General features: G+C 48.7%; 6 protein-coding genes across 6 annotated transcripts; 3 read left to right on the top strand and 3 right to left on the bottom strand.

Annotated features, from left to right (window-relative positions):
* Nucleotides 1-194: 194 nt before the first annotated feature.
* V1513DRAFT_435529 (autophagy-related protein 13-domain-containing protein) lies at nt 195-3520 on the top strand. Its single transcript, XM_066896640.1, has 3 exons — nt 195-600; nt 672-1796; nt 1850-3520. The coding sequence occupies exons 1-3, from the start codon at nt 478-480 to the stop codon at nt 3104-3106; spliced, it is 2505 nt and encodes an 834-aa protein (XP_066756673.1). The 5' UTR covers nt 195-477; the 3' UTR covers nt 3107-3520.
* Nucleotides 3521-4455: 935 nt separating this feature from the next.
* Nucleotides 4456-5659, bottom strand: V1513DRAFT_372686 (Sodium/calcium exchanger protein-domain-containing protein; the record flags this gene model as incomplete). The annotated part of the gene is made up of 2 exons (XM_066894791.1): nt 4456-4560; nt 4622-5659. The coding sequence occupies 2 exons, from the start codon at nt 5657-5659 to the stop codon at nt 4456-4458; spliced, it is 1143 nt and encodes a 380-aa protein (XP_066756672.1).
* Nucleotides 5660-7797: 2138 nt separating this feature from the next.
* V1513DRAFT_435525 (TRAPP trafficking subunit Trs65-domain-containing protein) lies at nt 7798-10175 on the bottom strand. Its single transcript, XM_066896639.1, has 2 exons — nt 9871-10175; nt 7798-9820 (listed from the first exon to the last, which is right to left on the bottom strand). The coding sequence occupies exons 1-2, from the start codon at nt 10052-10054 to the stop codon at nt 7902-7904; spliced, it is 2103 nt and encodes a 700-aa protein (XP_066756671.1). The 5' UTR covers nt 10055-10175; the 3' UTR covers nt 7798-7901.
* Nucleotides 10176-10460: 285 nt separating this feature from the next.
* On the top strand, nt 10461-12903 carry V1513DRAFT_422442 (outer membrane protein Iml2/Tetratricopeptide repeat protein 39; the record flags this gene model as incomplete). Its single annotated transcript, XM_066895976.1, has 5 exons — nt 10461-10557; nt 10641-10741; nt 10834-10900; nt 10958-11144; nt 11196-12903. The coding sequence occupies 5 exons, from the start codon at nt 10461-10463 to the stop codon at nt 12901-12903; spliced, it is 2160 nt and encodes a 719-aa protein (XP_066756670.1).
* A 95-nt stretch (nt 12904-12998) lies between these two features.
* On the bottom strand, nt 12999-14480 carry V1513DRAFT_435522 (peroxisomal membrane anchor protein conserved region-domain-containing protein). The gene is made up of 2 exons (XM_066896638.1): nt 13834-14480; nt 12999-13785 (listed from the first exon to the last, which is right to left on the bottom strand). The coding sequence occupies exons 1-2, from the start codon at nt 14203-14205 to the stop codon at nt 13132-13134; spliced, it is 1026 nt and encodes a 341-aa protein (XP_066756669.1). The 5' UTR covers nt 14206-14480; the 3' UTR covers nt 12999-13131.
* A 384-nt stretch (nt 14481-14864) lies between these two features.
* Nucleotides 14865-15794, top strand: V1513DRAFT_371829 (uncharacterized protein; the record flags this gene model as incomplete). The annotated part of the gene is made up of 3 exons (XM_066894754.1): nt 14865-15303; nt 15364-15495; nt 15553-15794. The coding sequence occupies 3 exons, from the start codon at nt 14865-14867 to the stop codon at nt 15792-15794; spliced, it is 813 nt and encodes a 270-aa protein (XP_066756668.1).
* Nucleotides 15795-16041: the final 247 nt, after the last annotated feature.

Below are 16041 nucleotides of genomic sequence, written 5' to 3'. Positions count from 1 at the left end.
ATTTATCCGTAATTCGAAGGCGGTATAGAGTTTTCAATATGTGAGCCTGAGCAATCTCATCACGGGCCCTTACACAATTATTAGAGATTGGCCTAAACCAGATACGTAGCTAGTGTAAACTGTAATAGTACTCTGACGCATGACAGCGTTTGAAGACCGCAACTTGTTCCAGCGACCTGATCGCGCCCTTTTTGGCCCCACCATCTTAAACGCCCTCTCCCATTCCAGCACTTCGTGGTCTCCTTTCCCTGGATTCTCACTCTATTTCTTATATTGCGGACTCACCGCAACACATCACGCGGATCACCAGCTTCAACAGCTCCAGATCAACACGCATACATCACAGTCGCACACAAACGTGATCACGCGGCTAAACCACCAACGCATACGTCCCAGCGCGTCGAACACAGCCCACCTTCCGTATTTCTAGCCGCAGTCCACCAGCACAATCTTCATTCTGGATCCGCAGAAGCGCAAATGAGCCTGCCCGCCGCCGTGCCCGCCGGGCAGGACTTCCGGGGCCTTGCCGCCAGCGGCCCCGTCATAGGGCCATTTACGAAAGACCCCTCGCATGCGGCAAAGCTCAACCAAGTTGTCCAGGTATGTCCCGCTCACGCTCTCTATGTAATTTCCAGCCCAAGTGATCTTGGGACTAACCTCTGCTTCTATAGAACTTCTTCTCCAAAGCCGCGCAAGTCATCATACAGTCCCGCATGCTTGTGAACCTGGTTATTTTGCCTGTAAACCCAGTTATCACAGACCAAACTATTATCCAGAAGAAGATTAACAAGTGGTTTAATCTTGAGGTGGACGATATGGACACGTTCCGGGATGAGCTGCGACTGTGGAAGGCCGCTGATGCCGCTCTGGTCACGTCTTCGTTCGCGTCTCTGCCGCCGTTGCTAATAGAGACCGTCCTTGATACACGTGATCTGACTGCCAACCAGACTCTTGTTGTTTTGGACGATGAAGGACAGCGATGGAATGTCGATGCTGCAGCTGCCGCCGGCGGGCTACGTGCCGATGTGCGGCGACCTGAAATTGTTCTTGAGCGGTGGCGCATCGAGCTCGATCCACGCAGTATCAATGCTCTAGGGTTGCCGCCTGAGCTACCCGTCGTGTATAAGAAGTCTATTGTCCTATTTCGGTCTCTGTACGCATACGTGCGGCTACTCCCCGCCTGGCGATTTCGGAAGAAACTCAGTAAAGCGAAGTTGAATCCCTCATCACTGAAAATCTCCTGTCGTGTGCTGAACGGCGCTTACCCAGTTTCCAGCCGAGGGCGCATAGGGCTATCGATGCCACTGGTTTTGGACAGGAAAGACGATACTCAGAACCACACTTTCAAAAAGATCGATACTCCGGCTGGTGCATTTACGGTGCACGTTACCTACCGCAAGAATTGTGAATTCAGAGTCGATGATTCAGAGTCGATCTTAAGCTCGCACTTTTTGAATCTCGATGAACATAGCACGAGAAAATATGCCAACACGGCTGCAGCGACAGCATCGGCGAGACGGTACTCTAGAACGTCTAAAACTTCGCCAGCCAACAGTTTGCCGTCCGCGCACAGTCCTTCCAGGGAAGTCTCGCAATTGGATCCAGGATTGTCGTACGGTAGTCTGAGCTCGTTCCATCATCAGTCCATCGCGGTGCCTGGAGCAAGCCCTCTGTCTGCACTTCGAGGCACTGCTACTGGCACTGGTCATGAGCGAGAATCGAGCCTCACGTCGTCGCTATCCACAAGCGCGCCTCGTAACATAACATCCGGGACCCGGAAATCGCTTAACCAAATCGTACGTGACGTGAATCGGCATCAGTTTCTTCCATACTGACATTCATGAAACAGGATACTGGCAGACCAGCAGTACAGCCGTTCAAGTCCCCCGCGCTCTCGGCGTCGCCGTCATCAGATCCAATGGCGCCAGGCGGCGGATCGTACCCCAGGTTGTCGTATCGTCGGGGTTCTGCTTCGTCATCTATAAGTAGTTATCAGCAACGGGCTCAAAGATCTAGCTTCTCGTCAACTTTTTCTGGCGGACAGAGGCAGAGCACGAGCGTCTCGCCTGTAAACACTTTCAACCCGTCTGCCGCACTCGCGATCTCAACATCGTCTGCGTCGTCAGCCGGCTCTAGACCGGAGTCAGGTCGACGCTATAGCTCATCGTTTGGTTCACGAAGCCAGTGGCAGCATGGCAGCACGTCCTCCTCGTCTGCGACGGTTGCTGCTCAGCACGCCGTTGTTGATGGATCTGCCGGCGGAAGCGGGACACCGTCAGATGATGACAACGAACTCGGTGAGTTTGTGCGTATGTTGGATTCTCGGCGACCCCTCAAGTCATTTGCTACTCAGCGTGAAAGCGACAGTGTTGCAGCAGTAGCGGGTGTTGGAATGGGTACATCCGCTCCTCGGACATCGCTCGCGAGGTTTCAGCAGCTACGTGATTCGCATGCGTTCTTGTCGGATAGCATGTCTGCTTCTGTCGTGGTTCAGCAGCGCTCACCTGCGCTGATCTCCGGATCATGCTCATCCACCGGAAGTGGCGGCAGCGGCAAGGCGATCAGTCCGCATACCCCGCATACACCGGCAATTCCATCTCGTCTAAGCGAGGGTTTAACTGCGGAATATTACTGCGACCAGCCAGTTTTCGAGGACGAAGACGATGATGACGGAGCGCTTGACGACGACGACGACGACGATGACGACGGAGGAGTACCCCGCCGCCGCGCGGTCAAGAAACCAGGCCCAGGCCTGGCGAGACACGACGAGGAAGACGAGTTGAGGCCCGACGACGCTGATTCGTCTATGTCGCTTGCATCGGCACCTCAGACACAGACGGTGACTGTAGCGACAGCTAATAGTAACAGCTGCAGCTCCGGCGGGTTACTCCGCGGTTCCATCGCAAAGCGTGCAGCGTTGCGGAGTTCTCCCAGTGCGGGAAGCGTGCACAGTAATGAAGTATCATCTCATGGAGGGCATTTTGGTGACGACGACGAATTGTTGTTTGCCATGAGCGATATGGTTATTGGTAGCACCACCACAGCAGCACCTATTCTCATGCAGTCACCAAAGGAAGCACAGCAGAAAACGCAGCCACAGGAGTAGCCTCTCTTGCTTTTATTTTATGTCAGAGTAATGGAGTTTTAGAAGATCGTAATTTCATAATTTGTTTATGGGTTTTGGGCGGGAATCAATGGAGTGCAGGGAACATTCATTTAACTTGCGGTATAGTTATGTACAGATTAATCCATCTCTTAGACGTTGTTTCGTGTTACACTTGTTGCAATAATTTTTTACATATAAGTTATGTACTATTTGATAAGTGGTAATTATTAAGAAGCACACCATAGCGGCTCTTGCATTATTTCAGGTTCATAATATCGTGTCTGTGTGCGATTGTTTTTTAATTGTTAAATAATAATCATATAGTAATTATATTGTTAGACATGCATTCAGTTTGGTGCCGCTGTCTATAACCAACCGTCAATAATATTATAACGTTACGTAGCTTTGGAAATCTAAATCTAATCTGCATAACTAATTTTTCCGATAACTCGTGCGTTGGGGTAGTCGCATGCCTTAACACCAATTGTAAAGAAAGGGGGGACGTGGTCGGCGACATAATAAATAATATTGAAAGTAATAACTAACTTTAGAGATTTCACCAAATTCGGGGCAAATTCATGTCTCGCCGAAGAGCAATGCGCATCTCCTGAGTTTAGACACCTCAACAGGAGAAGTTTCTGGCGAGGTCAAGTTGTTTCTTCAGTCTACAAGAATTTACACAGTTCTGACCGCATGTACATATTTGTCTTTAGCGTTCCGCGCATAATATGCACAGGGACCGGTCTTGTAACATTTTTAAGAGAAGAATCCTGCCGGTTCAGAAGAGACGAAATACATCAAGTGCTCATACATATTCAGATATCGCCACCACCGCAAGGATCCCGCCAAAGTATTGGTTGACGATATTGACACTCTTCTATCGGCGATTCCCTCGTATGTTCTTCAACAATTAAAACACGTGTCGGGCTTATACCAGTCCATTGAATAATCGCGACAATCTAAATTTAGTCTGTAATTACTTACAAATTATATACAGAACAATTACCGATGTAAAGAGGCATACAGTATACAAACAAAATCCCCCCCCCCCAAAACAACAACCCAAAACCATATACCAGTCAACATCGAATCGAAAGACGGGACATGTAAGCGGGGAATGACCAACAACGAGACAAAATCAGTGAAGTAGACGACGACCAAAGAGCAGGATTTTATTTCCCTTTTGTTTCTTGTGCTGTGACGTGGTGGTAGAGGTTAACGAACTCCAATTGTTTGATGAACTGATAGCTTGATCTACAGTCAGCAGCTATATTACTATCTATACTTCGTGTATATTTCGAACCGAGAATGTCGATAAGAAGGTATATCGTATAACTCCCTACGGCATGTTACAAAGTTGACGGGTAAAAAAAGAACGCGATGGCAATGATCATGTAAGTGCCCAAGAGCATCGCGCCTTCCAACCAATTCGAAATGCCATCCTGGATTTGCGCCTATATCTCATTAGTACCAGCTCACTATGTCATTCCATTCAACTCAAATATCGAAACTCACGTTCGTGATAAAGACGGAGACAAACAACACTGCTGTCTCAAAAGTGCTGAAAAACAAACTCATCGGCTGTCCCATAATCCATCCCAAAATCACCAAGAATGGTGTCAAAAACAAGGCAATTTGCATGCTTGAACCAAGCGCGACGCCAATCGCGAGCTCCATCTTGTTCTTCATGGCAACCACCACGGCCGTGACATGCTCAGCGGCGTTGCCAACGATCGGGATGATAATAAGGCCGATGAAGGTCTTGGAGAGTCCAGTTGTGGTGACTATGCTGTCGATTGAGTCGACGAGGTAGTCTGCACAAACGGACACAATGACTGTGATTGCCGTGAGAAAAAATAGGCAGACGACAACGGACAGCACTGGAGGCTCCTCATCAGAAGAATCAATAGTTTCAAATAGTGTGGAGTGGGTCCTGAGCTGAAAGAAGAGGTAGAGAACGTAGATTACCAGTAAGACAATAGCAGTGCCACGGGAGACTGCGAGCATGCGATTTTCATCGATGCCGCCGTCAACACTATCAAGGGTAGCACGGAACGCAGCCGGAATTAGCAAGGACGCAGTCGCCAGGGCCATCAGTGAGGACATGGTTTGGGCGACGATGTTGCTAAACGTTTGTTCCTGGAAAATCATACCGCCCGCGAAAAAACAGCATCCGAGAACAAGCAAAATGTTGGACAAGATCGAGCCCAGCATGGACGCCTGGACGATGAGTATCTCGCCTTTGGCAAGCGCGACGATGGACACGATGAGTTCCACGGCGTTGCCGAACGTGGCATTGAGTAGACCGCCGAGAGTTTGTCCAACGTGCTTAGCAAGTTCTTCAGTGACAAATCCGAGCAAACTAGCGAGAGGGATAATTGCGAGAAAGTTGATCACAAACACCAAATATGCCGACATATCCAATGCGCCTAAAACTATTCCAACAGGCACGAAGACGAGCAATATATTGACATACGAGCTGAGAAATATGGCATTGAGGATATTGACTACGTGGGGAATACCGGTGGGCGGACTAGCCAGAGAATCGTCCATGGGCATTCCAGATCCGGGGAAGCCGTTAGACTCGTCGGATTCCGCGATGCCGCCATTGGTGTCGATAAGAGGCGTGCTCTCAATGTCTGCTGCTGCACGAGAGAGGAGACCGCCACTAGCGGAATTTGTGCGTGGACCAGGGGGTCTAACCACAAGCGATTTTGCAGTTTTGAGATGCTCTGGATCAAGTTAGCGGCCATTGTTCGACGTATGCTGACAAGATGACGGCGAAGATCCACTAAATTTGCGGGTGCGACCCGGTATGATCTAAAACAGTAAGAGCGATACGTACGCATTTTGGCTATTTGTGCTTGTTTGGATAGAGAAACTGTAGACAGAAAAGGTGAGAACACTGGAATAACAACGGACCCACAAGAAGGAAAGATCCGGTCAGCGACCGACAATTAAGAGAAGCTAGTTTAGAGCAACCGACAACCGACAATGCCACGCGGGTAAGACAATAAGACAGATGATTGAGTAACTTAGCAGAGAAGTTCGTGAGCAGGCGGTTGGTGGAGAAACGGAGGAGCGGAGTACGAGAAGAGCAGAGGTTGGAGATCGACTGGAACGCTTCACTTCCAGACGACGGCGATGCTGTGGCTGGGCGCTGGGGCTGATTGCCCAGCCACCACAATTTGCGCTGCGCTCCCGAATTATGCTACCACCAATTGTTCCTGACTACACAAATACCAAATATATTAACTAGGCATTCAAATATACATACCTTGAAATATCAATGTAGATATTATTAGCTTAATAGGCGAATAGTTCTCCGTCATCTGGGAATGGTGGAAATAAAAGTGGAAACTTCGGCAGCCACGGACGGGCTGTGCAATGCGCACTAGACCATATGCGGCATTTTTGGGCTGTGCACATCCATAATTGGCCGAATACGGCTTAGTGTCAGATTCAAGCTTAAAGGCATTATTACCGCCCAATCGCTGTTTTGCCACAGCCCTGAATTTAAGTTGAAGCCATGACGCAATAACCTTGCTGGCTTGGTTTTGACAGTAAAATAAGGAGAAACGTTGGAAACGTACCAGCTATTCGTCTTCAGGACTAGCTTCAGCATCCTCATGCACCATTTGGTGGACTCTTTCGATAACAACTACTAGGGTGTCTCTACCACACCTAACACAATATCTTTATGGGATAACCCAGAGTTGAACAATCGAATTCAACGTGCTAGCCCGTCGGCCAGTGTTTTGCGGAAACATGAATGGGAATCTTGAATTAGAGGTTAATGCTCGAGTGCAGGGTGACTGTGTTTGTGGTTTCCTAGCCTTGCTAAGCTTAGAAACTCTTGACGACAAAAGCTGAAAGTTGAAAGTAAGACAGTCGACATATTTATGCTCTCTGAGATCCAAAAGAGTATGACAAGGAGACATGTATACGACAAAATTGGACGGGTTTATAATACTGAGCGAATACTAAAGAAATTTCGGGTAAGGGATCCAATGTTCCTCTCTAATTTGTAAATTTAAATCAGGACATAGGCCAATTGAGCCCCACGAAGTGCGGCTTTGAAACAATGATCAGTACCGACCGATCAAACCAGACTAGTTCCGTGCCAAGAGCACTGTCAAGCCGATGAGACATTAGAGATGCTTGATAACTGTAGAATAAATTATATAAAGCACGTTATCAGAAGTGATGTGTGTCATGGAGAAGAATATTAAGGATACTCTGGAGAGGCAAATGGGCTCTGTTCAATACTAAGCTAAGCCAACAGCCGACGGATGTGGAGATGACGACAGACCACGAATGCCAATGACCCGCGGCAGCGGGCTCTGAGCGTTCCAAGCAATTTCCAATTGAGATTCCCTGGGACTAAGCCCAACCATTCCTCTTTGGGACTGGTATCAAGTAGTTCTCTAGCTTGTCTCAACGCTGGCTCCAGGTGTAAAAACTTATGATAGTTCTTGTGCAGCACTCTTCTGCAACCTCCAAGTCAGTAATTAGCAGCCCTTGCGGACTGTCTCTGTTGAATAGAATCTGTATTATCGGACTTCAAAATCAAGCGGACTGCGACCGCCAAATGCATATTATTCGGGAGCAGGGTAAATACGTCCGACATGTCATACCATCACCTTGAGTCAAATGCTTTATACCAGCGTCAAAGAAGAATGATTGGCTTACTCCCATGAATCTCAGAATTGTATTGAAGTTTATCGTACATCGCACACTACTCACCACCAGTACTCTTACACCAAAATGATTCTATACATTACACCCGTACAATCTAACCACGCCGGCAGATGACATTCATCAGATTCGTGCACTCAAACCCCTCTCCCTTTGCCAAATCTACGACTCTGACGCCGTCCAAACTTAGCACACCAACACCCAACGCCACAAGCTTCAACTCAGTCTCATGACTAGCGCCAGGTCCAAGCGGACCCATGCGAATGTCATTGACAAGCGAGATCAACTCATCGGATTCGATCATGTCCGTCCTGTGTACCTTATACAGTACCGTGTCGTCCAAAATTATTGTTGACAGACTCGCATTCTGGTGTTGCGCAGTTTGCTGAGATAATGGACTTCGCGGGAGAACCTTGACGTTGTTCATTTTCCGCGTTTTCGGTTGCACTATCAATGATATTCGTTTTGCCGTGCGCGAGCGGTTAATTATATACACTTTCCACACGAATACTTGGCCTGCCAATACTTCTGTTGGTCCAGAAAATGTGAGACTGAGCCCTTCATGTACAATTTCTCGAAATGCTGACGCCGTCGAAGGTGGTTGTGGGTGATTAATGCCCCACGGTCCGCCGGTTAGCATGGGTGATTCGCTTATAAGAGTCCCACTAGGCGATCGTAGTTGCTGCTGCTGCTGCTGCTGCATTTGTAACCATGCAGAAGAACTCCGTCCCGAAACTGAGCGAAACCCAGTAATTGGCTGCACCATCTGGCCATTCCGATTTTGCTCGGCCATTTGCTGTGGGGGTCCCGACGATCCTGATCCAGACGCGGAGAAATCAACCGTCGTATTCCAGACAGTCACAATATCAGGACCATATCCCAACACGCTGTCCCCTTCATTCAATTGTTTCAGTACTGGTGAGTACTCCACCTTGACCGTAATTGACCTCGTCAAATTCTTCGCCGACGCAGATGAAGCTGATTGAGTGTATCCATCACCGAGATCAACTCCGCCACCATGTCCAGCAATATTCGCCCCGCTATTCCTATTTGACCCGATATTACTCTGGACAGATAACGGGTAGAGTTTAAATATCTCTGAAATCCCGTCTAAAGGACTGCACTTCATGGGAAACCGTGCGCCGAAGCCCTCGGTCGGAACACCCGCCGCAGTCACATGTTCAGTCTTGCCGCCGGTCACAACAAGCTCTACTTTGAGGATCACGACGTCCACTTTGGCGAACGCGGTGACGTCAACATCAACGTTTGCCAATACAATAAATTCGTCTTCTGAGAGTGTGGTAGCTCTAGGTAATCGGGAGCATCTTAAGCGAAGCGAGATGCAAGGAAACACCGGAGTATAGGTCTTACACACTAACCGAGGGAGTCTAATAAATTCCGGTGCCGCCGATGCCGAGGCGACCTGTGATACTGAAGTAGCGGTAATTGGAAGCGTTGGCGGTAGTACTTTGTTCGTGCCCAGAATTGGAGGATTACCCGTGTACAAAGTATCATGAGCCAGTCCTTCAAGTATATTCAAACTGTTCAGCGGCGTCAATGATGACAAATATTCTACTGGAGCTTCTTCTGTACCAGCGATCGTATTGGCTTTCCAAATCGAAATCGTGTCGTTGGATTTTTTGCGCAGATTCGCCCGAGCGGCAAGACTGATTCGTGGCGATACGAGACGCGCTTTCGGACGCGTTATTGGAACTGTAAGATGCCACAACGCCGTCCATATATCTTCACCTTCCGATGACTCATTCGGCTCTTGAACAACTACAAGGGACGACCGATCGATTACTGTCGAGAAAATTGGATAACTTGCTTCTTGATGCTCCGGTACTGGTTGTTGACCGTGGATCTGCAACCCCAGCGATGAGTATCTCGTGTTGGTAAGACTGATTGCTGTTGCGTCTACTGTAAGCACCAGACGCGACAAATACGCGTTAAAAGCGATTGACGACAGGTCAGGAGCGGTCAACCGCAATTGCACGTAAACCGGTATCTTCTCATCTACATTCTATTAGCACAACAGTATTTACCACATTGTCCATAAATCGTACCATAGAATATTAAACTCCTCTTGGGAAGATCAAAGATTTTAGAATGATATGTAGCATCGTTCGGTGTACTGCTCTGAGTGGGATGTTCTTTCAAGTAGGTTGCGACATCAGGGACATGGATTACCAGCCCGCCACTTGAAAATAGATCGAGACTGCTTCGCTGTACGGTAGCCGCGCTTGTCATACTTACCGATCGCGCTGGCCAGTCTGTCAGATGGATTGGCCAGATGATTACACAATCTGATCTTTACTATTGTATGAGTATGATACTGTGGCTTCTTCTAATGATGCAAGCGAGACTTGCTAACCCTGCAGAGGAACAAGTGGGACAACCTAAATTAGTGACGTATATACACAATAGCCGCGGTCTGTGCGTGTTTCGCTTCGGCCCGTGTTGTCTCCGTACTACTACAGGCACGCGAGTGTCAGGCTCCCAATCTCCCAGACCGCACTCCTCGAGCAGATCAACGCACTTGTCGTACCCACTGATTATCAGCGTGAGCTTACAGAGTGCCGTCCACTACTTATATTACTCGTCTAGTAGAACCTCGACTCTATTTACAGTAGCGAACCGTCAAAAGCCTGCTGCTATGGTCAAACCTGTCGCGTGGTTGCGCGGCAAAGCCTCCGTACCGCCGACGTCGAAATCGTCAAAATCGCTCAACGCAGTTGACGAATTCTCTGCCCGTACGTGTTTCCTCCTTATCGCAGACCCAATCTGATGGGCATGTCGTGTGATGAAGTTCACGATGCTCATGGAATTTGTTTAGTATCGAAGGCGTTGGAGGCCATGGATTGCATCATGGCAGACGATCTGCAGTGCGCGAATACGATCCTCAATGGCACAAGCTCAAAATCTTCTTTGCCAGCCGTAAGTAATTTTGCTTGGTTTAGCTTCAGGTTGTCTCTGTAGTCGACATGCTGCTATGTGAGGAATTCTTCGAAATTGACGTTGTGTTATAGCTCGGAAGAGGCGTAATGAGCTTCATTGAGGCGACTCTCGGTTTCGAGGCTGATAAAATCAAAGAAGGTATTTTTGTTTTATTATATCGAATTAGCTTTATCCATCTAAGGTGGGAATATTTAGCAACCGAGAAATTACGAGTCGCGGAAGCAGCCGCGTTGCGGGATAGACTACACGCGCAAAAGATGCAGCACAAGTCCTCGTCATTTGCACCAGGGACCGAATACTATCTGGCTGTTGCCGAAGCACATCTCATGGGTGCAGTCGTCTTATTCCTTAGCGAGAGCGCGATTGCGAGTGTCAAGAGCTTGTAGGTACTACAAAATTATTATCATATTGAGGAGATGCTGACGGTCGGTAGCTATAAGCTGCGACGGGCGTATCAGATTCTTGCGGATATCTACAACAACAGTCTAGATGAGAATTCCGCGATGCAAAAGCTGCCTGAAATTGACGACGAGAAGGCAGAACTTGGAGATACTGTTGACGACAATGATGACTTGACGGAGGAAGATGCGCTGGATAAGTCTCTCGACGCGCTCGGTCTTGACAGTTCGCTTGAGCAGGTACTTGCGAAAGGAGAGGGTGATTTGTCGGCGCTGCCCGAGACTGAGTTGCCGCCACAGCCTGCACAGAAATTCAAACCGTTTGGTAATGGGAAAGTAGGTAGCGGCAAGGGCGTCGCGAGGGGAGCTGCAGCTGTTACGGATGAATATATCCAGTCTGGAGTCAATCTGTGCTTTGGTATTTTGCAACTGGTGATCTCCATGATTCCTCCAGCTTTGGGAAAGATATTGTCCGTCATCGGTTTCCGAGGCGACAGAGATACCAGTATTCAGATGCTCTGGGAGGCTGCATCTTCAGACAATATTCACGGTGCGCTAGCGCTCCTGACGTTGTTACTGTACTATACCGGTCCCGCGCAAGCATGCGATATCACACCTTCGGACAGTTCATTCCCTAAAGACCGTCTCCTCTCCGTCCTCGCGAGGACGCGAAAACGCTACCCCACAAGCGCACTCTGGATGCTCCAAGAAGCACGCATGCAAGGCATGAACGGCGACCTGCAACTCTCTCTCACGATTCTCCAAACGCCGATGAAAATCGAAATGAGGCAGGTTGAAGCCTTGGTCGAGTTCGAGAAGGCAATGTGTTATCTCGATCTACATGAATTTGAGTCTGCCGCCGAGACATTTATAAACTTGACAAAACTCAATTCATGGTCGCATGCGCTGTACACATACGTTGCGGGGGTGTGCTACGTCGAGCTCTACCGTGCGGCGTCGCGTGCAGACAATGAAGACGAGGCAAAAATCGCTGCGTACAAAAAGAAAGCCGAAGAGTTGTTGCTCAGCGCCCCAAGTTTAATCGGAAAGCGGCGAATAATTGGACGCGCGATGCCAGTCGAATTATACCTCCAGCGGAAGGTACAGAAATGGAAGTCATGGATGCCGCCTGCGTCCCCCAGGGATAGTAAGGACAGTAGTAGTGCGAGCGTAAACAGCACTAAAGCCAGCGCTCAGCCGAGTTTTGTAGACTACATCGGTACAAGTCCAGCGAATGAGATTATTTATTTTTGGAATGGGTTTAAACGCATGCCGCGTGATGCCTTGGAGAAGTCCTTACTGGAACTTAACTACCATTACGCTGCATCACCTGCTGAGGTGACGCCTGTGAATACGCCGACTAAGGATTCAGAATATTTTAAGGAGAAGGCGAAGCAATTCCCACATATTGCAGATATCGACGAATTAGGAGTCAAGTCTATTCTCGAGAGCATCGTGTTGCGGAATATGGGATATACGGAGGTCGGACTCAAGATTCTTGAGTCCGAAGTCGTGCATATTGATCGGAATATGCTGAAGGGCACTCATACAGAAGACTGGATCCCGCCATGCGGTCTGTACGAACGGGCTGTCTTTGAGTGGTTTATCAAGGGCCCGGACGGCGCCAAGAAGACCCTGGAGTTGCTCAACAAGGCGGCACACTACAGTCACGAATATGAACTTAATACTAGAATCGGACTGCGGATTCAGACTGGCCTAGAAGTTCTCAAGGCTAGCTCCTAAGTTAATAGGTGGATTGTATATAGCTTGGAGTCAGACAGGATGAGGGTTTCATGGGTGGGAAGGCAGACAAAATATGAAGAGCGATTTGACTGAAGTGTCGATTTGCTATTCAGGTTCGTAGATGTTAGTACATATCTACAGTGTGTACATCATGGTTTCACAGCGGCCTATGAATTATAAATACATGCCATTGCACGTCAGATACCATTCGGGTTCACATAGAGTAGATTATGCCGTAGCGTTCTCTCCTTGGGCTGTATCTGAGTTGCTCTTTGCCGCAATCGCCGAAGACACTTCGCTACTTGCGCTACTGCTGTTCGCTTCTTCGTTAGACGGCTCGGGCGCCTTGAATCTACTCGCCGCAGCCAACTGCCACGCCGGAATACTGGCCCGCGAAGGAGGCTTGAGAGTCGACGCAGGAGTGGGCGGCATTGACACCGACGATCCATTGGCCTGCTCTGTACCGACACTGCTAGCAACAGCAGGCGGATTCACCGGACTTCGCAGCCGATTCGACAAAATCTGTTTCAGCGACTTGATTTCCGCCTGAATATCCAACATATCCTGTTTATGCCCTTCCGCCGTACGGTCAAGGAATTTCGGCAACTCGTTCCGGATATTTTCGATCTCTGCTTGCAACTGCCGCATCTCACGTTCTCGACTCTCTAGCTGTGTATTCGCCTCTTCAATGACTTTATGAAGTTCTTCGACAGCCTCGTCCACAGATTCAACTCGCCTTTTCTCCGCTTCCTTGAGTGCTTCTGTTTCGGACTGGAGCTGCTGCAGTAGTTCTTCAGCGCGGGCGAATTCAGCGGATACGGCCTCTTTGTCGGCTTCAAGGGCTGCTGGCGTTGGTGGAAGAATCAGCGGCATGACGTAACGCTATATGCTGTTAGTACTCTTCTACGTAGCTGACGGAATGCGGTGTACCTTCGCCAAAACGTATAGACCATATGTAACTCCGACAGACACAGTTGCCATGACGAAATGGTCTTTCCAGTCGCGCTGCGGTAGCGGCGGAGGCTGCAATGGTTGCCCTGGATAATACGCCGGTCGAGGTGGCATAGAATACGCTGCTGTAGTTACTGATGACGGAGCTGAACAATTTGACGATGGTGTTGTATTTGATTGTTGCGGCGTTGCAGGATTACGTGCGCGTCGGAGTGCTTCGTGAATTTCGTCCTCGGTTAAACCTTTAGACTCGAGGAATTGGATACGCTGCGCGAGGTGCGACTCTGCCGCTTTGGGATCGAGTAGGAACGTGACTGCGGATACGACGAGATCTTCTCTGATGGCTGACATTGAAGGGTGTGTTTACAAGTCCGAATCAGCCTAGGTGTGTAGGGAGGATTGTGTCCGAAGTGGTGCTGGTGAAAAGATGGGATGGTGAACGCGGGGATGAGCCACTACCAGGAACCTATTTGGGAGCCGACGTGGCTACTGTGTCTTCTCACTTCTAATGACGGAACAATTCTACCTTAAATTCACCGTACACTTTTAAATATGAAACACATAATACAAAACTTTACTTATCCGTTTTGAAGACTATATTTTAGCAATCTAATGGGACATTCGCAGGCTTGCTGAGTATTGGGTTAGGGCGTGCGCTGCATGGAGGTTTATCCGTTAGGGCACACGTGATTGAACCGAGGCTCGAGCTGCCGCACGACGCAGGTTCCATCTTGCTGCACGTGGCTGGTTCCGGTTCCGCGCGTGCTGCAGCTGGACCTTGTTCTCCACATATCTATGCTTCTTCCTTGCTCGAAGATTTCAGGAACCAGTATTCTTGCTACTGCCCCCAATTATAAACATACGGGCGACAGTATTCTTGCTACTACGCACCATTATATACATACCGTCATTTGTCTGCTGCTGCCTTCTTCGTCTCGGCCCGTGGCTCACTCATGACCTCACCATCCTTCTTTTCTTCCTACTACACGCCCACCGTTCCAGCTACACTCATGCCTGCTGCGAGACAATTGGTTCCGGCGTCTCTGCCTCCGGCGTTGGAGAAATTTCACCGAACTCTGGTGACGCACCACTTGTTCTACGCTCCTCTGGTGAACTGGGCTGTTGTTTTGGTCTTTCTGGTCTTCATCATACGCCTGATTCTCATATTTAATGAGGCGGTGAAAATCAATCCTCTCATTATCATGTCCGTGTCCAACGTCCTTCTTTTCGGACTTTCCGACGCTCTAGCCCAGACCGTCGTCACTATCAGCGAGAACTACGCCAGCTCACGGCGGTCATCTAGCTTGGGTATCACTAACACTGAGAAGCCTCCAGCCGACGGCTCCCCGTTTGGGCGCACATCGTCGCATGTATTTGTGGCTACTACTGCTTCGCACTTTCCACCCGCGAACTTCAAGTTTGACCGTGTCATTAGATTCGCTACCTGGGGTGAAATTTTTTTGTTTTTTGGTGTATGGCCCACCAATGTACTAACACAGATGTTTATAGGCTTCCTTCTATCAACCTTCCTGTTCAAGTGGCTTGAGCTGCTCCACGTATGGATCCCTATTACTGAGGACAGTGTTGTCGTTCCCGTGTTACTGCGAGTCCTTTTGGATCAATTGATCTGGACTCCATTAGGTATCTCATTTTCTTTATATTCACGTATACGTACGCGCACGCTGACTAGGCCGGCAGCTCTTAGCGGCTTCTTCGCGTTTATCTCGTTCGTCGAGGGCGGCGGTACAAAGGCGGTCAAACACAAGCTCTCCACTCTCTTCATACCCACTCTCAAGACCAACTACATGATCTGGCCAGCTGCCCAGATTATCAACTTCAGATTGGTTCCTTTGCATTTCCAGCTTCCTTTCATTTCTACCGTCGGATTGATGTGGAACATATGGCTCTCGATTACCAATTCGTCTTCGACCGAAATATAATTGTAGTGTTCCGTGATGACGAGAATCGGTAGACGCGATACGTTGTTCAATTGGGTCGGTTAGTTCGGTTCGGAAAAGCTTGCTTCATGTTCGGCAGAGGCTATCGTTTGATTTGGTCCTAATGATTCTCCAATTTGACGTAATAAGAGGAACTTATTAATGGACTTTATGCTCGCATGATTAAAAATAGGTTGGGTTGGGTCTACTTCGGTTTCAAGTTCTGGGTACATAGAGTATCTTCTTTCTC

The sequence above is a fragment of the Lipomyces chichibuensis genome (assembly GCF_038497645.1).
Source record: "Lipomyces chichibuensis strain CBS 12929 unplaced genomic scaffold V1513scaffold_1, whole genome shotgun sequence".
Classification (NCBI taxonomy): domain Eukaryota; kingdom Fungi; phylum Ascomycota; class Lipomycetes; order Lipomycetales; family Lipomycetaceae; genus Lipomyces; species Lipomyces chichibuensis.
This window is presented reverse-complemented; position numbering and strand designations above follow the sequence as displayed.

Excerpts from the sequence above, each read along its gene's own strand:
- V1513DRAFT_435525 (XM_066896639.1), bottom strand. The coding sequence starts at position 10,054 with ATGACAAGCGCGGCTACCGTACAGCGAAGCAGTCTCGATCTATTTTCA. Across the intron at positions 9,821-9,870 it reads GAGGAGTTTAATATTCTATG|ATGAGAAGATACCGGTTTAC; the intron begins GTACGATTTATG and ends AATAGAATGTAG.
- V1513DRAFT_435522 (XM_066896638.1), bottom strand. The coding sequence starts at position 14,205 with ATGTCAGCCATCAGAGAAGATCTCGTCGTATCCGCAGTCACGTTCCTA. Across the intron at positions 13,786-13,833 it reads GTCTATACGTTTTGGCGAAG|CGTTACGTCATGCCGCTGAT; the intron begins GTACACCGCATT and ends AACAGCATATAG.
- V1513DRAFT_435529 (XM_066896640.1), top strand. The coding sequence starts at position 478 with ATGAGCCTGCCCGCCGCCGTGCCCGCCGGGCAGGACTTCCGGGGCCTT. Across the intron at positions 601-671 it reads AGCTCAACCAAGTTGTCCAG|AACTTCTTCTCCAAAGCCGC; the intron begins GTATGTCCCGCT and ends CTGCTTCTATAG. Across the intron at positions 1,797-1,849 it reads GGAAATCGCTTAACCAAATC|GATACTGGCAGACCAGCAGT; the intron begins GTACGTGACGTG and ends TTCATGAAACAG.